The following is a 19,939-nucleotide window of genomic DNA, read 5'->3' as shown; positions in this document are numbered from 1 at the left end:
TGGGGGGGGGGAGATGAGTTGTACTGGAGCAGACATGCCGGGCTGTCATTGTGCCTCGCATTTTAGGGGCTCCTCTTGGAATTCTGGGTAAAGAACCAGGCCTGTATGCCCCCCCCCAAATGGTCTGCCAGGCTGCTGCCTGGCACCTGTGTCAGGGGTTGGCTACCCCTGGGTGAGGTAATCTGTTCTGGGGAGGGGCCGTGGCTCAGTGGTAGAACATCTGCTTGGCATGCAGAAGGTCCCAGGTTCAGTCCCTGGCATCTTCACTTAAAGGGACTAGGCAAGTAGGTGATGTGAAAGACCTCTGCTGGAGACCAGTAGGTGATGTGAAAGATCTTCTCCAGAGACCGTGGAGAGCTCCATGAGTAAAGGTTAATGTGGAAGGCTGTAGCTGAGTGGTAGAGCCTCTGCTTGGCATGCAGAAGGTCCCAGGTTCAATCCCTGACTTCTCCAGTTAAAGGAACTAGGCAAGTAGGTGATATGAAAGACCTCTTCCTGAGACCCTGGAGAGCCGCTATCGGTCTGAGTAGACAATACTGACTTTGTTGGACCAAGGGTCTGATTCTGGATAAGGCAGCTTCATGTGTTCATGTGAATGGGGCTTGATGGAGGGGAAAGAACCGTTTCCTCTCTTTATCTTTCTCCTTTTCCCTCTCTCTTGCTTGCAGTGGTGGAAGGTCGCGGAGGGGTTGTCGACAGCATGCAGCGCTTTTCAAGCTTGCCCGTCTACCTGCCAGTCAGTTACCAGATCTCCAGTGCGGAGGTCTCTTTCTTCCTGAAAGAAACCAACCAGGATATCATGAGGAACGCCAGCCTGCAGTCCAGAACGGAGTCTTTCTTTCTCTATCAAGCCAGCCAATTGCCCGTTTTGAACGCTACTTACGGCCCGTTTACCATCGAGCAAACGGTGCCCCCAAACCTCCTCCTGACACCTGCGGCATTCCGTTCCGCCGACCAGTTGACTTTCAACTGGAAATTGCAGTCGCGCATCCTCGACCGCTCCGTCTTCTCCAACAGGCCCAAAGTCCAGGCTTTGTTTTACATTGCCGGCAAAGACTGGGAAGATGACAGTCCTGCAGAGGCCTTGCCTTGTGTGCAGATGATGGCCTTCCAGGAGGAGAGAGTTGCCGCTGGCAGCTGTCGGTTGAAAGGTCACCTGGGGTTATGTGTGGCAGGACTGGAATTTTCGCCAAGCTGGTTCGACGCGGTGTCTCCGTCGTCGCTGTCCCCGTTGGACCTGGAGTATCAACCGATGGCGGACTCCTCAGAAGGGAACGCTGTGGAACTTTTCTATAGGGTGTATGAGGCCGATGGGGAATGTGCTCCGGAAGACCAGCCGTCGCAACAGTTTCTTCACTCAGAAGACCCAGAAGAGGCCCCGGCACCTCCGGCTTCAATGGGGAGAATGGGCAGCGTGGTTCTGTACCCAACGCGAGACAAGCTGAAGAAGTCGTTGCTGAGCCTCGACGATAACCTTGTGCTCTCGGTACCACTCAGACCGGTCAAGGAAGGCGACCTTGTCACATTTCACGTGTCCCTCGCCACCGGCTCTCGAGTAGATCAGTTTACATTAAGGTAAACGTTCTTTTTATTTTTTCGAATCGCCTACATTCTGTCATACCTTTGTAATGTCAAGGGGTCATAACCCCGTTAGGTTAGTTGGTGTGTTCATCCTGTGTATTTATCTGTTTAGGAGATTTCTATGCCGCCTGTCTAGAATTTCACTCAGCTGGAAGATAGACTGGTCTACTGGTGGACTCTTGTATTGTTTCTGACATACCTTTTTAATGTCAATGGGTCATAACCCCATTGGGTTAGTTGGTGTGTTCGTCCTGTGTATTAACTCAAGAATGGCTGGCTATTATTTATCTGTTTAGGAGATTTCTATGCTGCCTGTCCAGAGTATCGCTCAGCTGGAAGATAGACTGGTCTACTGGAGGACCCTTGAATGGTTTCTGACATACCTTTGCAATTTTAATAGGTCATAACCCCGTTAGGTTGTTTGGTGTGCTCATCCTCCATATTAACTCAAGATAGGTTGGCTATAATTTATCTGTTTCGGAGATTTCTGTGCCACCTCTACAGAGCCCTGCTCAGCTAGAAGATAGACTGGTCTACCAGTGGACCCTTGTACGGTTTCTGGGGTCAACAATCTAATGCCTGCTCCTTGATTCTTGTGAAGAATCCTTGGAGTAAGCGCACCATCCAATCAGGCACCTCTGGCATTCTTAAGTGGGAAAGCCCCCTCAAGATCACTCACCACGGATTATATTTTCAAAGGGGTAGTCATGGTAGTCTGTTGCTGCCAAGTGAAACAGGAATCAAGTGGTATCCTAAAGATCAACAAAGTTCATTTTGGAAAGCAGACCTCCACTGTTCAGATGTGAAGTGGATTGTTATTTTGTGTGTGTCAAGTGCCGTCAAGTTGCAACCAATTTATGGCGACCCTGCCTGCAGTTTTCAAGGCAGGAGACTAACAGAGGTGGTTCGGCATGGCCTGCCTCTGCATGGTGACCCCGGACTTCCTTGGTGGTCTCCCATCCAAATAGTAAACAGGGCCGAGCCTGCTTAGCTTGAATACATGAAGCTGCCTTGTACTGAACCAGACCCTTGGTCCATCAAAGTCAGTATTGCCTACTCAGGCCGGCAGCGGCTCTCCAGGGTCTCAGGCAGAGGTCTTTCACATCACCTAGTTGCCTAGTCCCTTTAACTGGAGATGCCGCGGATTGAAACTGGGACCTTCTGCATGCCAAGCAGATGCTCTACCACTGAGCCACGGCCCCACTCCGTGGCTCTCCAGGGTCTCAGGCAGAGGTCTTTCCCATCACGTCTTATTCCTTTAATTGGAGATTCTGGGGATTGAACCTGGGACCTTCTGCATGCCAAGCAGATGCTCTACCACTGAGCCATGACCCCTCCCTTCTGAGATCTGGCAAGATCCGTCTAGCTTGGGCCATCCAGGTCAGGGTGGGTAGTTATTGTACAGAGACTTTTATAACCCAGAGCGCAGGAAGTGGAGTAGGCAGTGACCAAGAAACACTTATTGTAAATCATTCTGGCGTGAGTCCCAGTGCAGGGCCTGGAACAGATGGGGTTGTAACACTTAATGACTGATGAGAGAGATCAGAGGTCCCAATCTTGCTTGGTTGCAGAGGGATGAATGAAATCTAATTCATAAAGGTGCAGTATGAAGCATAAGAAAGGGCTGCAGAATGATACATAGGGTTGGGAAATACCTGGAGATTTTGGGGGTGGAGCCTGAGGAAGGTGGGGTTTGGGGAGGGGAGGGACTTCAATCTCATAGAGCCCAATTGCCAAAGTGGCCATTTTCTCCAGGTGAACTGATTTCAATGGGCTGGAGATCCGTTGTAATAGCAGGAGATCTCCAGCTACCACCTGGAGGTTGGCAACCCTAACATACAGCATAATAAGAGGAACCAGTTTATATCTATTAAGGGTAGGGCTGCCAGCTCTGGGTTGGGAAATACCTGAAGATTTTGGGGGTAGAGCCTGAGGAGGGTGGGTTTTGGGGAGGGGAGGGACCTCAGCAGGATATAATGCCATAGAGTCCACCTTCTGAAGCAGCCATTTTCTCCAGGGGCACTGATCTCTGTAGCCTGGAGATCAGTTGTTAATCCCAGGAGATCTCCAGCCACCACCTGGAGGTGGGCAACTCTGATTAAGGGTGGGTCCTGCTGAAATATGAGTAACGATAGTATGTTTCGAACTCAAGCCTTTGTTTAAGCCGGGAATGATAGCGGTATTTATTTACTCTTTCTATGAGGTCTGATTCAACCCGTTGGTGTTACAGATTAATTTTGAGCTGTTGCGAGATCTTAAATATGAGCTCTTTGCAAATATTTTAACAAGAAGGTAGACCATCGTGATTCTAGTACAAATAGAGGAGGCCATATACCTTTTGTATAAATGATACGTGTGTTTTACTGGCTTATGCTGTATCAATAAATCTGAATCTGAGGAGGCCAAGCAAGACTGAAACCAGACCGCCCCTGAGCTAAAAGGACTTCAGGCTTGTCTAAACTGTGGCCCCTGGGACGCATGTGGCCCAGGATGACTATGAATGCAGCCCAACACAAAATCGTAAACTTACTTAAAACAAGACGTATCAGCTATCGTTAGTGTTAATTGTATTTTATGTGCGGCCCAAGTTAGTGTTAGTGTACTGTATGTGCAGCCCAAGACAATTCTTCTTCCAATGTGGCACAGAGAAGCCAAAAGATTGGACTCCCCTGGACTAGATGATAGTTATTAGGGTTGTGTGACTACTGTATATTCAAGCCCGTCAAAATTCCATGTCAGGGAAACACACATTTTGTGGGAAGAAAAGCTGAATGTCAGTGAAACACATCGGGCCTGGTTTCTTGGGTTTCCTGTCATTTCTTGGAAGAGCCCTGTGGCACAGAGCAGTAAGCTGCAGTACTGCAGTCCAAGCTCTGCTCATGACCTGAGTTCGATCCCCACAGAAGTCAGTTTCAGGTAGCCGGCTCAAGGTTGACTCAGCCTTCCACCCTTCCGAGGTCAGTAAAATGAGGACCCAGCTTGCTGTGGATAAAGTACAGATGACTGGGGCAAACCAGCCCATAAACGTAGTCTGCCTAGTAAACGTTGAGTTCATAGAATCATAGAGTTGGAAGGGACCACCAGGGTCATCTACTCCAACCACCTGCACAGTGCAGGAAATTCACAACTACCTCCCCCACAAACCCCCAGTGACCCCGACTCCATGCCCAGAAGATGGCCAAGATGCCCCCCCTCTCATGATCTGCCTAAGGTCACAGATTCAGCATTGCTGACAGATGGCCATCTAGCCTCTGCTTCAAAACCTCCAGGGAAGGAGAGCCCACCACCTCCCGAGGAAGCCTGTTCCACTGAGGAACCGCTCTAACTGTTAGAAAATTCTTCCTAATGTCTAGACAGAAACTCTTTTGATTTAATTTCAATCCGTTGGTTCGTCCGACCTGCTTTAACATGGTCATCTGCTTTAACACAATTAAATAGGGGTCCAGCAGCACCGTAAAGCCTAACAACGTTTATTCCAGCAGAAGCTTTGGTAAATTGGAGTTAATGATGAAATAAATGCTATTAGTCTTTAAGGTGCCTCCTGGATTCCTGTTTAATCCAGCATGCGAGAGTTCCAGAAGTCCTGCTGGGCGCGAGTGGTTTGCTGCGCCGTATACAAAGCTGCCTGGGGAATGAAGAGGAAAGGTGTGTCATCTGCTCTGGCTCCTGGGGGAGTCCATCTTCAGGAAACGCCCTTCCTTGAGCCGCCGCTGTTAATTGAGGCAGACCACACCTTCCGCACACGCCTCCAGATCATCAGAGCAATGATGCATTTGGCTTGGGTTGGTGTGTGTGTGCATCGGGGGCCCTTAGTCTTTTAGAGCCTACAAAGCTCCTTTGGAATTCTGATACAGGGTAAGAACATAAGAAAAGCCATGCTGGATCAGGCCCATCAAGTCCAGCAGTCTGTTCACACAGTAGCCATCCAGGGGCCTCCAGGAAGCCCACAAACAAGACGACTACAGCAGCACCATCCTGCCTGTGTTCCAAAGCACCTAATATAATAGGCATACTCATAAGAACATAAGAAAAGCCATGCTGGATCAGGCCCACCAAGTCCAGCAGTCTGTTCACACAGTGGCCAACCAGGTGCCTCTAGGAAGCCCACAAACAAGATGACTGCAGCAGCGCCATCCTGCCTGTCTCCCACAGCACCTAATCTAATAGGCCTGCTCCTCTGATCCTGGAGAGAACAGGTATGCCTCATGACTAGTATCCATTTTTACTAGTAGCCATGGATACCCCTCTCCTCCATGAATGTGTCCACTCCCCTCTTAAAGCCTTCCAGGTTGGCAGCCATCACCACATCCTGGGGCAGGGAGTTCCTCAGTTTAACTACACGTTGTGTGAAGAAATACTTCCTTTTATCTGTTTTGAATCTCTCACCCTCCAGCTTCAGCAGACGACCCCGCGTTCTAGTAAAGAAAAGCTTCTCCCTGTCCACTCTCTCCATCCCATGCATAATTTTATAGGCCTCTCCCCTTAACCGCCTTCTTTCCAAGCTAAACAGCCCTAAGTGTTTTATCTGCTCCTCATGGGGCAGTTGCTCTAGTGCTCTGATCATTACAGGGGAGAAGGCATAACTACCAAATGCCTACAGCAGGAGACGAATCCAGCCACAAAACACCAGGGCGTGAGGTTATGCATAACTCTAATAGTAACTCTTCAACATTTCAGGCAGAAGCTCTATTTAACAAGATGTTTTCTAATCTGCACAGCCGAGAAGATCTCCAGTAGTCAATTGGAAGCCCTGTGGGCAAAAGCCCCACTTGCCCCCCCTCCACTCACTTTAAAAAAAACACTGGGCAAGATGCCATGGCACCCACAGGCACGGCGTGGGGGACCCCTGGTGTACATGATCAGCTGGGCTGTAAAAAAGTTCACCAGATCGACTGAAAGAAACAAATGTCCCGATCATTTTTCTTTTTTTACCAATCCGTTTTTGCTGTACCCTTAACTGCCAGCATTTCAGTTGCGAGTTCGACAACTCCAAGAGAAATTGGAGCCGGGACTTTTTGGGAACGAAAGGCCAAGAGGTAATTGGAAACGTTCGGTGCTAAGAAAAATGGGAGACGCCAGGGAAAGAAGAAGCTAGAACTGGCATCTTAGAGAGAGAGAGAGAGAGAGAGAGAGACTGCTTTTTAGCATGATGATGTCAAAAGCAATGAAGGTGATATTTAATTTATTCATTGATGACTTGCTTCTCTGTTTAAAAAAGAGCCCCAGGTGATACATAGACACAATAAGAATACCTGTAGCTTTTTGGGCTCATATGTTGACCCGAAGAATCGGGGAGAGTGGGTGTGAAAATGGAAGGTGGACTCTTTGGAATTATATCCTGCAGAAGTCCCTCCCCTCCCCAAACCCCACCCTCCTCAGGCTCCGCCCCCCAAACCCCCAAGTATTCTCCAAGCCAGGTCTGGCAACCCTATAAGATTGCAGCAACAGAGAGGACCCTGGGGTACCTTGGTAGATGGAATTGTTGCTACCTGCCTCACGTCTTTTAGGATAGGTAGCGTTGCCAGGTCCCTCTTCACCACCTGCAGGAGGTTTTTGGGGCGGAGCTTGAGGAGGGCGGGGGTTTGGGGAGGGGAGGGACTTCAATGCCGTAGACTCCAATTGCCAAAGCGGCCGTTTTCTCCAGGGGAACTGATCTCTATCGGCTGGAGATCCGTTGTAACAGCGGGAGATCTTCTAGTACCTGGAGGCTGGCAACCCTAAGGATAGGCGGGATATAACTTTGGATAAATGACCCCCCCCCCCACGAGGGTTTTGAATGTCATAGAGCCTGCAACGGAGAATTTATTCAACTGAAGTTTATGTGTTTAGCACAGAATTACACTGTGGGAAATAAAAATCACTGTAGCTCCAACATCTAATTTATACAACTTTCCTCACGGGCTCTCCTTATTTTTCAGTCCATTAGTAATGTCTATAAAGACCCAGTAGTTTTTTTTTTTATTAAAAAAAATAGATATATGTGTATATACGTACATACAGAATTTCTCTATCTTCTAGCCAGATATATATATACAGGAATATATTTGCCTTGGGAGATGGGTTTTTCTTTCCCCCTTTTCTGAGTATAACTGATTGTTTTTAATCATGTCTGTGCATTAGCGGAGTGTAATGTATTCTGTTCTGGGGTGTACAGGGTTATAGATCATAGCAGAGTTGCTTTTTGCCACATCTCTGTGATGGGAACTCCAGTCTTGGGAATGTGAAGAAATAGCCCCGATCTGCATATTTTTATGGACTTGTTTTGCCTCGGGTTTTTCCTATTTTGTCTTCTCAGAAGGCAAGTGAAATCTTTTCTGTTTTCCAGTCTTCCCTTATGAACGGCCGTCACGTTTTGGCTCATGAACCAAGTTTGATTATCGAGTGGTTTAGGAAGCGGGCTAAAAATAGAACCAGGGAGAAATCTTTTCCCGTCACTCCTTCCCGTTCTTGGCGCCCGTTCGTGCAGCTGCCATATAAAACCTTCCGAAGCATCCCTTTGGAACAGGTCCTAAAGTGATGCTGCTGCACTTTACGCAGCAAGATCATCCTCCTTATCTGCGTGGGTGGCTTTTTTAAAATGCTGGGGTTACCCCTGTAAAAATGACCACAGCCTGAGCTCAGACGAATCCTAGGGCTGCATTCAGACGCTGTGTTAATCACTGGACTCAACTGCCACGTAGAGGTACTGGACATTTGTACATATCCTGCGTGGTGTAGTGGTTAAGAGCGGTGGACTCTGATCTGGAGAACCAGGTTTGATTCCCCACTCCTCCCCATGAGTGGCGGAGGCTAATCTGGTGAACTGGATTTGTCTCCCCACTCCTACACACGAAGCCAGCTGGGTGAACTTGGGCTAGTCACAGATCTCTTAGAGCTCTCTCAGCCCCACCTACCTCACAGGGTGTCTGTTGTGGGGAGGGGAAGGGAAGGTGATTGTAAGCCGGGTTGAGTGTCCCTTAAGTGGTAGAGAAAGTCGGCATGCAAAAACCAACTCTCCTCCTCCTCCTCCTCCCCTCCTCATCCCTTGCCATGAAGAGAATCCTGCCCTGAAATTCATTCCAACTACCTCGGATGTACAAACCCTTTTGAGTGGATCCTGGAAGAAGGGATGCCCTGCAGTATCAAGATAAGTTGATTCGGTTCCAGCGAACGTTCTAGTGTGAAATTAATTTGCCCACTAATTTCGTCTACTAATTCCTATTCAAAATGGCATGATAATCAGGCATACCTGTAACATAGGTGTCAAATTTGCTCTTGGCTTGACAGGTCCATCAAGGTCTACCCGGACTGGCAGCGGCTCTCCAGGGTCTCTAGTAGAGGTCTTTCACATCATCTGCTACCTGGTCCTTTTTAACTGGAGAGGCTGGGGATTGAACCTGAGACGTTCTGCATGCAAAGTAGAGGCTCTTCCATTGACCCTCATCCCCTTTTCCTACTTATGCACATTTATTGTTTCCTATTTAAATTATTTACAATTGGCCTTTCCATTTCAAGAACTACCTAAGTAGCTTATTCAAGGTACAATGTAATTACAATTGCAAAATCATAAACCCGTAATTTTAAACCAGGGTAGGAATTGCTTTTAAAAGCCCCTCCAGTTACCCCCCATATGCTTTTAACTATCTTTGAAAGATTTGTAGGGCAGAGACTTGATGCACCTCCTGGGCTACTGATAAGGTAGAATCATAGAGTTGGAAGGGACCACCAGGGTCATCTAGTCCAACCCCCTGCACAATGCAGGAAACTCACAACTACCTTCCCACCCACACCCCCAGTGACCCCCTACGCCATGCCCAGAAGATAGTCTGCATGTGGATTTTCTCCCTACAAACTTCTTAGGATTGTCAACTCCGTGCTGGGAACTTCCCAGAGGTTTGGGGACAGAGTGTGGGGAGAGTGGAGCTTGGGGAGACGCATGAGCTCAGTAGGGTTGTGATGCCATAGAATCTACCCTCCAAAGCAGCTGTTTTCTCCAGAGGAACTGATCTCTGTCATCTGAAGATCAGTTGTAAATCTGGGCGATCTCCACGCTCCACCTGGAGCTTGGCAACCCTAGTTGCAAATGTGTAGGTCATATGCACTGAAATGGCAAGTGCCATTCAGTGTTCTTTTGGAAGTAGGGACCTTTTTTTGGGCTTCTGATTCTTTTTCCATTCAGATACATCCTTGGGAAAAAATAATGCATTTAAAACAGAAGAATAATTGATTCATTCCAAAGTGAAAAGTTAGTGCTGAATAGAGAGACCGTCTCAAATGTTCAATCATGCTCTGGGTAAGAAAGCAGTTTTTGCATTTCCCCCCTATTTTGTGGGGTTTTTCCCCCTCCCCCTTTAATAGAAGTAAGCTTCGGTGGTGTAGCAGTTTCTCGATAAACGTCTTTTAAGATTGATTAAAGGGCCTCTGCTTTCCTTCGGCCATTGATCAATCTCAGCAGACGTTTATTGCTTTTGCATGCTGGAAAGCGGGCAGTGTGGATTATGTCTTAATTCATCTGTCCCTCCGTACTCCATAATAATGCGCAACCGGGGAAAGACACCACACTAAACTTAAAAGAACTCTTGGGAACTCGGTCCAAACTCTCTTTCCTGAGACTTGGGATCTTTTCGGCGATGATGGGCATTGATTAGGAACTTTCTGCAGGCAAAGCAGGAGTTCTGCTACCAAACCATAGCCCTTCCCTCTGTTACGTTGCCAGCTTGATCTACCTAATTCTCAGACACCTCTCAAAACAGGGGGTTTGAGTGGCAACTTTCTTTTGTAGTTAGGGCGACCAACCTTCAGGTGGGGCCAGGAGATCTCCCAGAATTACAACCAATCTCCAGATTAAAGACATCAGTCCCCCTGAAGAAAATACCTGCGTTGGAGGGTGGCATCTATGGCATCATACCCCTCTGAGTTCCCAAATCTTCAGGCCTTTCCCAACCTGGAGTTGGCAACCTTATTTGTAGTATGTATGATAGGAGCGGAATAGCCGTTTTGGGGCCCTGTGTTTCAGTGAAGCTCTGCTTTCAGGTAGTTGCCAGTTCTGAGCCAACGTGGTGCAGTGGTTAAGAGCGGTGGTTTGGAGCGCTGAACTCTAATCTGGAGAACTGGATTTGATTCCCCACTCCTCCACATGAGCGGCGGAGGCTAATCTGGTGAATTGGGTTGGTTTCCCCACTCCTCCATATGAACCAGCTGGGTGACCTTGGGCTACTCACAGCTCTCTTTGAGGTCTCTCAGCCCCACCTACCTCACAAGGGTGTCTGTTGTGGGAAAGGGAAGGTGATTATAAGCCGGTTTGATTCTTCCGTAAGTGGTAGAGAAAGTCAGCATATAAAAACCACCTCCTCCTTCTCCTTCTCCTTCTCCTTCTCCTTCTCCTTCTCCTTCTCCTCCTCCTCCACCTCCTCCTCCTCCTCCTCCTCCTCCTCCTCCTCCTCCTCCTCCTCCTCTTCTTCTTCTTCTTCTTCTTCTTCTTCTTCTTATTCTTCTTCTTCTTCTTCTTCTTCTTCTTCTTCTCTCCTCCTCCTCCTCCTCCTCCGTCCCCCGCTCCAAAGTGCCTATGAGAACCTAGCCCCCTGACATGCTGGAATAAGGTATTTTTGTGTTTTGATTTTGTACCACTTGACCTGAATCCTCAGTTCTTGTAAATAAATAGTTCCTGCTAAAGCATAAATTATTTGTGCTGTTCTCACAAAACAAGGTTGCCTTTAAGATTTGAGAAAATTGGGGGATCATGAATAGAAGGGGGGGGGAAGGGCACTTGCCAAAGAAAAACGGAGCTCAGGGGGAACATTACGATACACAAAGCCCATCAGAATGCTCCAAAGCGTACAGAATAATAGTCAAATATTTGTAATGTTAATGAACATGCGGACATGCTTTGTGAACTTTCCTTTGCGGAATTCATCCAGCAGTTATAAATATATAATGTGACATGCATACAATATGAGGAAAAACGGAAGCTATAAAAATGCAAATTGGGGGGGGGGAGTTGGTGCGGGGTGGGTGGGTGGGAGAGAGAAAGTACCAGGGGTTATTTCTCTGTAGATGTTCCCTGAGAATTGGCCCCTTGGTATCAGATGACAAGAGTTGCATAAAATCCTATGAATAATGGCTTCGTGCATTTAGAGGATAATTTATTATCTTGCCTGGGATGTACAAAGAGTATTTAACTCCATTAGGAGAAGGACGGACACGTCGGAAAGAGGGAGGGGGAAAAGGCGGCGGATTCTGCTGCCTGACAAAAGGAACTCTTAATGAACTCGGCATAGTTCGGCTGGCAGAACAGGTTTCCAAAGGTGTTTTGGTTTTCTGAAACAGATGCAAACTAGGGATGAGCAAACAGACCCTCCTTTTTTGGGGAAAAATCATTGGTGTTTTTGGCAGCTGTTTCAGTTTGCTGTAGGCTTTGCTGGTGCGTTTGCATTGAGTCAGCCCGTTGTGTGGTTTTTATATGCCATTTATAGGGTACTTATCAGCTCAATGAAGTCATTGAGACACGTTAAGCTGGTTGGTCGACACTTTCGCAAGGATGAAAGAGGGGGGAAATTGGGAGGGGCGGTGGTGTGAAAATAAAGAATCCAGAGTTTTAATCAATATATCATAATTTTTATCCTGTCCTTCCTCTGCGGAGCCTTGGGTGCCTTACGTTGTTCTTTCCTTCTCTGTTTTTATCCCCACGATGACCCTGTGAGGTATGTCAGGCTGAGAGATGGTGACTGGCCCAAGGCCACCCAGCGAGCTTCGTGGCTGAGTAGGGATTTGAACCCTGGACGGCTTGGGCGTCATCCAGCACTCTAACCGCTATACCACTCTGGCTTTCTACTTGCTTGATTCGACTGAGCCTAGATGGGCTGTGGGTGGGGATATGGGGGAGGGCTTGGACACTGGCTGCGGTGTCACATCACTTCTGCCAAAAAAAGTGACACAGGTAGCTCTAGGAATTGGCAGAAACTCTATAGTAACCATAGAGTATCCAGCAATTCCTAGAGCTGCTCTATGTCACTTCTGGCTTTTTTTTTTTTTTTTTTACCAGAGGTGATGTGACACCACAGCTGTTGTCATGGGTTTTTCAAATGTTCTCCACTTAGTGGGCAACAAGATCAGGGGGCGGGGGATCTCCCCGTCCTCCCCAGGGGAATAGGAACCCTAGGTGATCCTTAGAAAAAATTCTGAGGTGTGCATTCTTTAAAAATCGGAGGCATAAGAATGTAACAACATAAGAAAAGGCCATGCTGGATCAGACCAAGGCCCATCAAGTCCAGCAGTCTGTCTACACAGTGGCCAACCAGGTGCCTCTAGGAAGCCCACAAACAAGACCACTGCAGCAGCATTGCCCTGCCTGTGTTCCACAGCACCTAAGATAATAGGCATGCTCCTCTGATCCTGGAGAGGACACGCATGCATCATGACTAATATCCATTTTTACTAGTAGCCTTGAATAGCCTCTCCTCCATGAACATGTCAACCCCCCTCTTAAAACCTTCCAAGTTGTTAAATTAAGTTTATTTTAAGTTTTTTCTCTCTGGTCGGGAAGAGCAGCATAGACATATTTGTTGTTGTTGATGATGATGATAAGAACAGCCCTGCTGGATCAGACCAAGGCCCAACAGGTCCAGCAGTCTGTCCACACAGTGGCCAACCAGGTGCCTCTAGGAAGCCCACAAGCAAGACGACGGCAGCAGCATTATCCTGCCTGTGTTCCAAAGCACTTAATATAATAGGCCTGCTCCTCTGATCCTGGAGAGAATAGGTATGCATCATGACTAGTATCCATTTTGACTGGTAGCCATGAATAGCCCTCTCCTCCATGAACATGTCCACTCCCCTCTTAAAGCCTTCCATGTTGGAGCCATCACCACATCCTGTGGCAGGGAGTTCCACAATTTAACTTGGCATGCATAGCATGGGAGCTGCTGTGCTAAATGCTGCTCTCCCATTCTGGAATTGTGGTCTAAAAGGGATTCGACAGTCCCCCTCCCCCACATCCCTGATTTCACAGGCCGCTTTAGGCTTCTGTCGGGGCCTCTCAACCCGGTTGCGTTCGGCTCTCTAGGTCACCAATAGCCGAAACCCCGGTCTTATCTGTTACCTCTCAAGATTTGCTACCTCTTCGTAATTAGCACCTGTCTCTCTTTGCAGAAGGAAGCAATTAACCCTCTGGCTCAGGATCATGAAATAATAATGTGTGTGAATGTGTGATATTTTCCTTGTCAGTGTTGGAGATTACATTGCATTAGTATGAGGGGTGTGTATGTATGTGTGTGTGTGTGGAGGGGGGGTGTTTAGCGTATCCCAATCAGTCTGCCTAGCAGAAGTGATAACTGGGAATCAGTATTCAGAAACATAGACCTGTACATGAAAAGGCTAAATATGTGTTTAACCCGGGGGGGGGGGGGGTGTTTGCAAAAAAAGAGAGAAAAGATTATAGGGCACTGTTGACTGCCCAGAATTTTTCATTAATAGCAACAACAAGAAGACAAGAAGATTGGTTTTTTTTTATATGCCAACTTTCTCAAACTGGCTTCCAATCACCTTCCCTTCCCCACAACAGACACCTTGTGAGGTAGGTGAGGTTGAGAGAGCTCTAACAGAGCTGTAACTAGCCCAAGGTCACCCAGCTGGCTTCATGTGTAGGAGTGGGGAAACAAACCCAGTTCTCCAGATTAGCCTCCGCCGCCCATGTGGAGGAGTGGGGAATCAAACCTGGTTCTCCAGATCAGAGCCCACCACTCCAAACCACCGCTCTTAACCACTACACAACGCTGGCTCTCTATAGAGATACAAATCGCATGATAGGAATATTTTTTTAAACCTTGTGTATCTTTTATTATGATTTTTTTAAAATGTGCAAAGAATGTTTGCATATTTAATAAGGAGGGAAGAGAAAATTCCAAAGAGGTGACCTGTTTCTTGGACAAGAGAAAATATGTACATTGCTTATTTTTCTTGACAGCGTGTCAATCAAAGCATCTTTCCCCCATCTGTTGATCTACACATTTATCTTTACCTCTTTTTATTTTTATCTTATTAGATTTTTATTCTGTTCCTCCCCCAGAATGGGGTTGGGATGGCTAATAACATATTGATATAGGAACAATAATAAAACCAAGATTTCAATAAAATCCCATTGAAAACTCAGCACACAGCAAACTAGTTATTTTGGCATAAGACAAATGTAGAGCCCACCAAAATTACTTTAGCGGAATGCCTGGCTGAATAATAGCCATTGATGTGTGTGTAAAGTGCCGTCAAGTGGCAGCTGACTTTTGGTAACCCCAGCAAGTAGGATTGCCAGGTCCCTCTTTGCCACTGGTGGGAGCTTTTTGGGGCAGAGCCAGAGGAGGATGGGGTTTGGGGAGGGGAGGGACTTCAATGCCATAGAGTCCAATTGCCCAAGCGGCAATTTTCTCCAAAGGAACTGATCTCTATTGGCTGGAGATCAGTTGTAATAGCAGGAGATCTCCAGCTAGTGCCTGGAGGTTCAAACAAAATAACAGCATGTGGCTCGATATAATTATCAAACACAACATATATTGCATAGGAACAACATCAAAAATTGCAATATAACCTATCTATCTAATACAATGCGCGCATACACAAAAATCGGTGCTGAACAGAAACAAGCAATGTATACAAATATACAAAGATAGGTCACCAAATAAGCTACTGTGTGTCCAACAATATTTGTCTTAAAGAGAAGAAACAACAGCTTCTTGCAAAGACGGCTTAGTAAATATCCTGTCCGTGGACTTGGCTTGACACAATGCTTACAGTGGATTTCCTCCGTCTCGTTTACTTAATTGTGATTCATGTAAACCCAAGTCCCTTAAACGGGTAACTGGGAAATTTGGTGGGGACCACAATTCATTATCATGTGTTCAGAACCGGATGCAGAATGCAGATCCTAGGTATTCTATGTGTTTCACCTTCTGGCTTCTTCAGCCTCTAACTAGTTGTCAGTTCGCCCTGAATAGTTTCTTAGCAAGTTGCTGTTGCTGCTGCTGCTTCTTCTTCTTCTTCTTCTTCTTCTTCTTCTTCTTCTTCTTCTTCTTCTTCTTCTTCTTCTTCTTCTTCTTCTTCTTCTTCTTCTTCTTCTTCTCTCCTTCTCCTTCTCCTTCTCCTTCTCCTTCTTCTCCTACTCTGCCTCCTTCTTCTCCTACTCCTACTCCTAATGCTGTCAATAGCCCATGAATTTGTCTAATCCCTTTGAAGCCATTTCAGCTTGTGGCCATCACTACATCTTGGAAACATGAGCTCCACAAATATCTAGCGGTCTGCTTGCCACTTGGTGGGACCCAAGTGAGAACCTGCAGTGGCCACCCAGCCTCAAAAGCGAGACTCCCCAAATGCCTCGCAGGAGCACACAGCTAGGATTTCTTGCACGCCCCTTCTCAGCAGGCACCCCAAATCCGGCCAACATATCTGCCGGCAGCAGCTGTGGCGATCACTACGTGTCTTCATCCAAAACAGCCCTTTAAGCGCAAGTGGACGTGAGATGATTAGCCCTGGCTGTCATGTCGAAGCTCTTGGAGGGAGAGACGTGGGCTTGAGCATCGGCTTGTGAAACCCAGAATGTCTTTTAAAATGTTTTTATTTTAAAGTCTCATTCCATTACTGTCGGAGAGGTGGATTTCATGTCAAGTCACGGGTTGTTGGATGCGGCATCCCAGAGGCTGAGAATGTTTCACACCTTCCCCTCCCTCACCTTGTTTTTCCAATTACAACATTATATGCTAACATCCTTGTAGACAAGGATCTGTTGGCATTTCCATTACAAGGCTAACGTTTTTATTATCGTATTAAAACGCACGCTCTTGACGTGCCGATAAGTGTGAGTTTATGCCTCGATCTGTGTACTCCGTCATCTGGATTCAGGGCCTTTAACTCTGTGTAATTGAGCTGGCCTGCCAGAGATTGGGAGCCACTTTCTCAACTCTATGCTGCCACCAGTAGAGGTGGTCAGAGAGTGGTACTGCAGCTCAGCAGGGACGAAGTGATGTGAAAAGGGTCAGTGGGCTTTTGGGAGGGGAGGCGGCATGGTATAGCCTGACCTCATCAGATCTCAAAAGCTAAGCATGGTCAGTACTTGGAAGGGAGACCCCCAAGGAAGAGAATATTCCTCTGCTCTGGTTAGACCTCACCTAGAGTACTGTGTTCAGTTTTGGGCACCTCAATTTAAAAAGGATGTAGACAAGCTGTGTGAACAGACTGCTGGACTTGATGGGCCTTGATTTGATCCAGCAGGGCCTTTCTTATGTTCTTATGACTCTGGAGAGGAAGATTTTGCAATGGCAAACCACCTCTGCTTCTCACTTGATTTAATTGTAGAACTCCCTGCCCCAGGATGTGGTGATGGCTGTCAACTTGGAAGGCTTTAAGAGGGGAGTGGACATGTTCATGGCTACTAATAAAAATAGCTACTAGTCATGATGCATCCCTATTCTCTCCAGGATCAGAGGAGCATGCCTATTATATTGGGTGCTGTGGAGCACAGGCAGGACAATGCTGCTGCAGTCGTCTTGTTTGTGGGCTTCCTAGAGGCCCCTGGTTGGCCATTGTGTGAACAGACTGCCAGACTTGATGGACCTTGGTCTGATCCAGCAGGGCCTTTCTCATGTTCTTATGGAGGATGAGGCTATCCATTGCTACTAGTTGAAATGGATGCTAGTCATGATGCATACTTATTCTCTCCAGGATCAGAGGAGCATGCCTATTATATTGGGTGCTGTGGAACACAGGCAGGACGGTGCTGCTGCAGTTGTCTTGTTTGTAGGCTTCCTAGAGGCCCCTGGTTGGCCACTGTGTGGACAGACTGCCGGACTTGATAAACCTTGGTCTGATCCAGCAGGGCTTTTCTTATGTTCTTGATATCTCAGCTGAGGAGGGGGGAGGGGAAGCCATGCCCAAGTCCTGCCTTGTAACTTGAAAGCTTAATGACTTCCCTGCCTAGGGCCGCTTCCCCCCTTGACAGGCTATTGAATGTTTCTTTTTTTTCCTCTGTGTGCTTCTCGCCTGCAATCACATTGATTAATCCCCTCTGCGGGCCTGCATTAGTCCGGGCAAGCTGTAAGTCACACTCCTGTTTATACAAAGCTGAGGAAGTGCGAGCCGGCTGTGGCCACAGAGTGTCACGGCGGCTCAGACTTTGTCAGAGGGAGCTCCCCCCACCCCCCCACCAACATCAAAATCAATGGAGCCCGATTTTAACTCTCTTTCCGTAGAAGTCCCATTGATTTCACTGAGACTTGTTTCCGAGTCAGGCTTCCAAGTTTCCTAGACTTGTACGTGGTTCTGGTCACCCCGTCTTTCCAAAAAAGGACCATGGAAGTAGAAAACGGTTATCAAAACCATCATAAGAACATAAGAAAAGCCCTGCTGGATCAGACCAAGGTCCATCAAGTCCAGCAGTCTGTTCACACAGTGGCCAACCAGGCGCCTCTAGGTAGCCCACAAACAAGACGACTGCAGCAGCATTGTCCTGCCCGCGTTCCACAGCACCTAATATAATAGGCATGCTCCTCTGATCCTGGAGAGAATAGGCATGCGTCATGACCAGTATCCATTTTGACTAGCAGCCATGAATACCCCTCTCCTCCATGAACATGTCCACTTCCCTCTTCGAGCCTTCCAAGTTGGCAGCCAACACCACATCCTGGGGCAGGGAGTCCCACAATTTAACTATGCGTTGTGTGAAGAAATACTTCATTTTGTCTGTTTCGAATCTCTCACCCTCTAGCTTCAGCAGATGACCCCTTGTTCTGGTATTATGAGAGAGGGAGAAAAGCTTCTCCCTGTCCTCTCTCTCCAAACCATGCATAATTTCATTGACCTCGATCATGTCTCCCCTTAACCGCCTTCTTTCCAAGCTGAACAGCCCTAAGCGTTTTAACCGCTCCTTGTAGGGCGGTTGCTCTAGTCCCCTGATCATTTTGATCAAGAGTTTGGTGCACCATTTCTCATGCTGCCTGTTTCAACCTCCCCGAATACCTGTTATACTATAAACAGGGATTAGAAAGATTCATGGAGAATGTGAGTTACTAGTAGCCAGAGTGATTGAAGGGAACCTCCACATTCAGAGGCAGTAAACCTTTGAATCCCAGTGCCAAAAGGCAACATCAGAGGAAGGCCTTGGCCTCTAAAGCCTGTTGTTGGCTCTCTAGAGGAACCAGTTGGTAGGGTTGCCAGCTCCGGATTGGGAATTACCTGGAGATTTTTGGGGTGGAGCCTGAGGAGGGTGAGGTTTGGGGAGGGGAGGGACTTCAATGCCATAGAGTCCAGTTGCCAAAGCTGCCATTTTCTCCAGGGGAACTGATCTCTCCTGACGGTGGCGAAGAGGGACCTGGCAACCCTAAATGGGAGCAACCTGAGAAATAGAGTAGTTCACAGATAACATTTGTGAGGTCAAATAAAAAATGTGCCCGATCACCTTAACCTGGGTCTTGCTAAAGGCAGTCTTGATTTTAAAATGGTCATTTCCTTTCTGAAGTGTGTGTGTGTGTGTGTGTGTGTGTATATATATATATATATTCTCCCACATTCCCTCCTGAAAGAACCATCAAGTCTGAGGCTGATAGCCGATGCCGAGGAAGGGTCCCCCGTTTACTCAGCCTCTCTGAATTGGACGGGAAGTGCTTTCCCTGACAAGGATGTTGCCTTGTGGGCTCTGCAGGATGCCATAAAATGCTTTATAGCGCTCCATAAAATGCTCAGTAGTCATCCAGTCTGTGTACGAGTGTCACCTCGCCGTCCGTATATTCCAAGCCGCACACGCTTCTGCGCGCACAGCCCCCAACTTCCCCCTCTGGCTGATTGGATCCAAAGCTTAACCACACTTATTAAAAGTTTCAAATTGCCAGGAGATGTGTCGTCTGTTCCGTGTGCTGTTTGTCTTCCCCCCCCCCCTTAGAGAAGGAAATTAAAAAATGCACAGAACCGCTTTTGTGCAACATGACCTTATTTACTGAAGTTAATGACTACAGACCCCTCTCAAAATAAAATGGAATCGGATTCTGTCTGGGAGTGGGAGAGAGGAGACAACGGGCTGGATGACGTGGTAAGATTTCCCAGTGGAACCCACAAGAATATCCCACACTGACCTACATCAGGGAACACCACCATTTCTAACACCCTTTTCTCTCTTTTCATAGAATCATAGAATGATAGAATCATAGAGTTGGAAGGGACCACCAGGGTCATCTAGTCCAACCCCCTGCACAATGCAGGAAATTCACAACTACCTCCCCCCCCACACACTCCCAGTGACCCCTACTCCACGCACAGAAGATGGCCAGGATGCCCCGCCTCTCATGATCTGCCTAAGGTCACAGAATCAGCACTGCTGACAGATGGCCATCTAGCCTCTGCTTCAAAA

At 47.4% G+C, this 19,939-nt stretch overlaps 1 protein-coding gene across 1 annotated transcript in view; it reads left to right on the top strand.

The window, feature by feature from the left end:
- The first annotated feature begins 361 nt into the window (after positions 1 to 361).
- Positions 362 to 19,939, top strand: part of TMEM132B (transmembrane protein 132B) — a 209,077-nt gene continuing 189,499 nt past the window's right edge. The window contains exons 1-2 of the mRNA XM_056859084.1: positions 362 to 365; positions 669 to 1,575. Coding sequence (XP_056715062.1) covers positions 362 to 365; positions 669 to 1,575 — 911 coding nt within the window. The remainder of the gene's footprint in view (positions 366 to 668; positions 1,576 to 19,939) is intronic.

Source organism: Euleptes europaea, chromosome 13 (assembly GCF_029931775.1).
Source record: "Euleptes europaea isolate rEulEur1 chromosome 13, rEulEur1.hap1, whole genome shotgun sequence".
Classification (NCBI taxonomy): domain Eukaryota; kingdom Metazoa; phylum Chordata; class Lepidosauria; order Squamata; family Sphaerodactylidae; genus Euleptes; species Euleptes europaea.
This window is presented reverse-complemented; position numbering and strand designations above follow the sequence as displayed.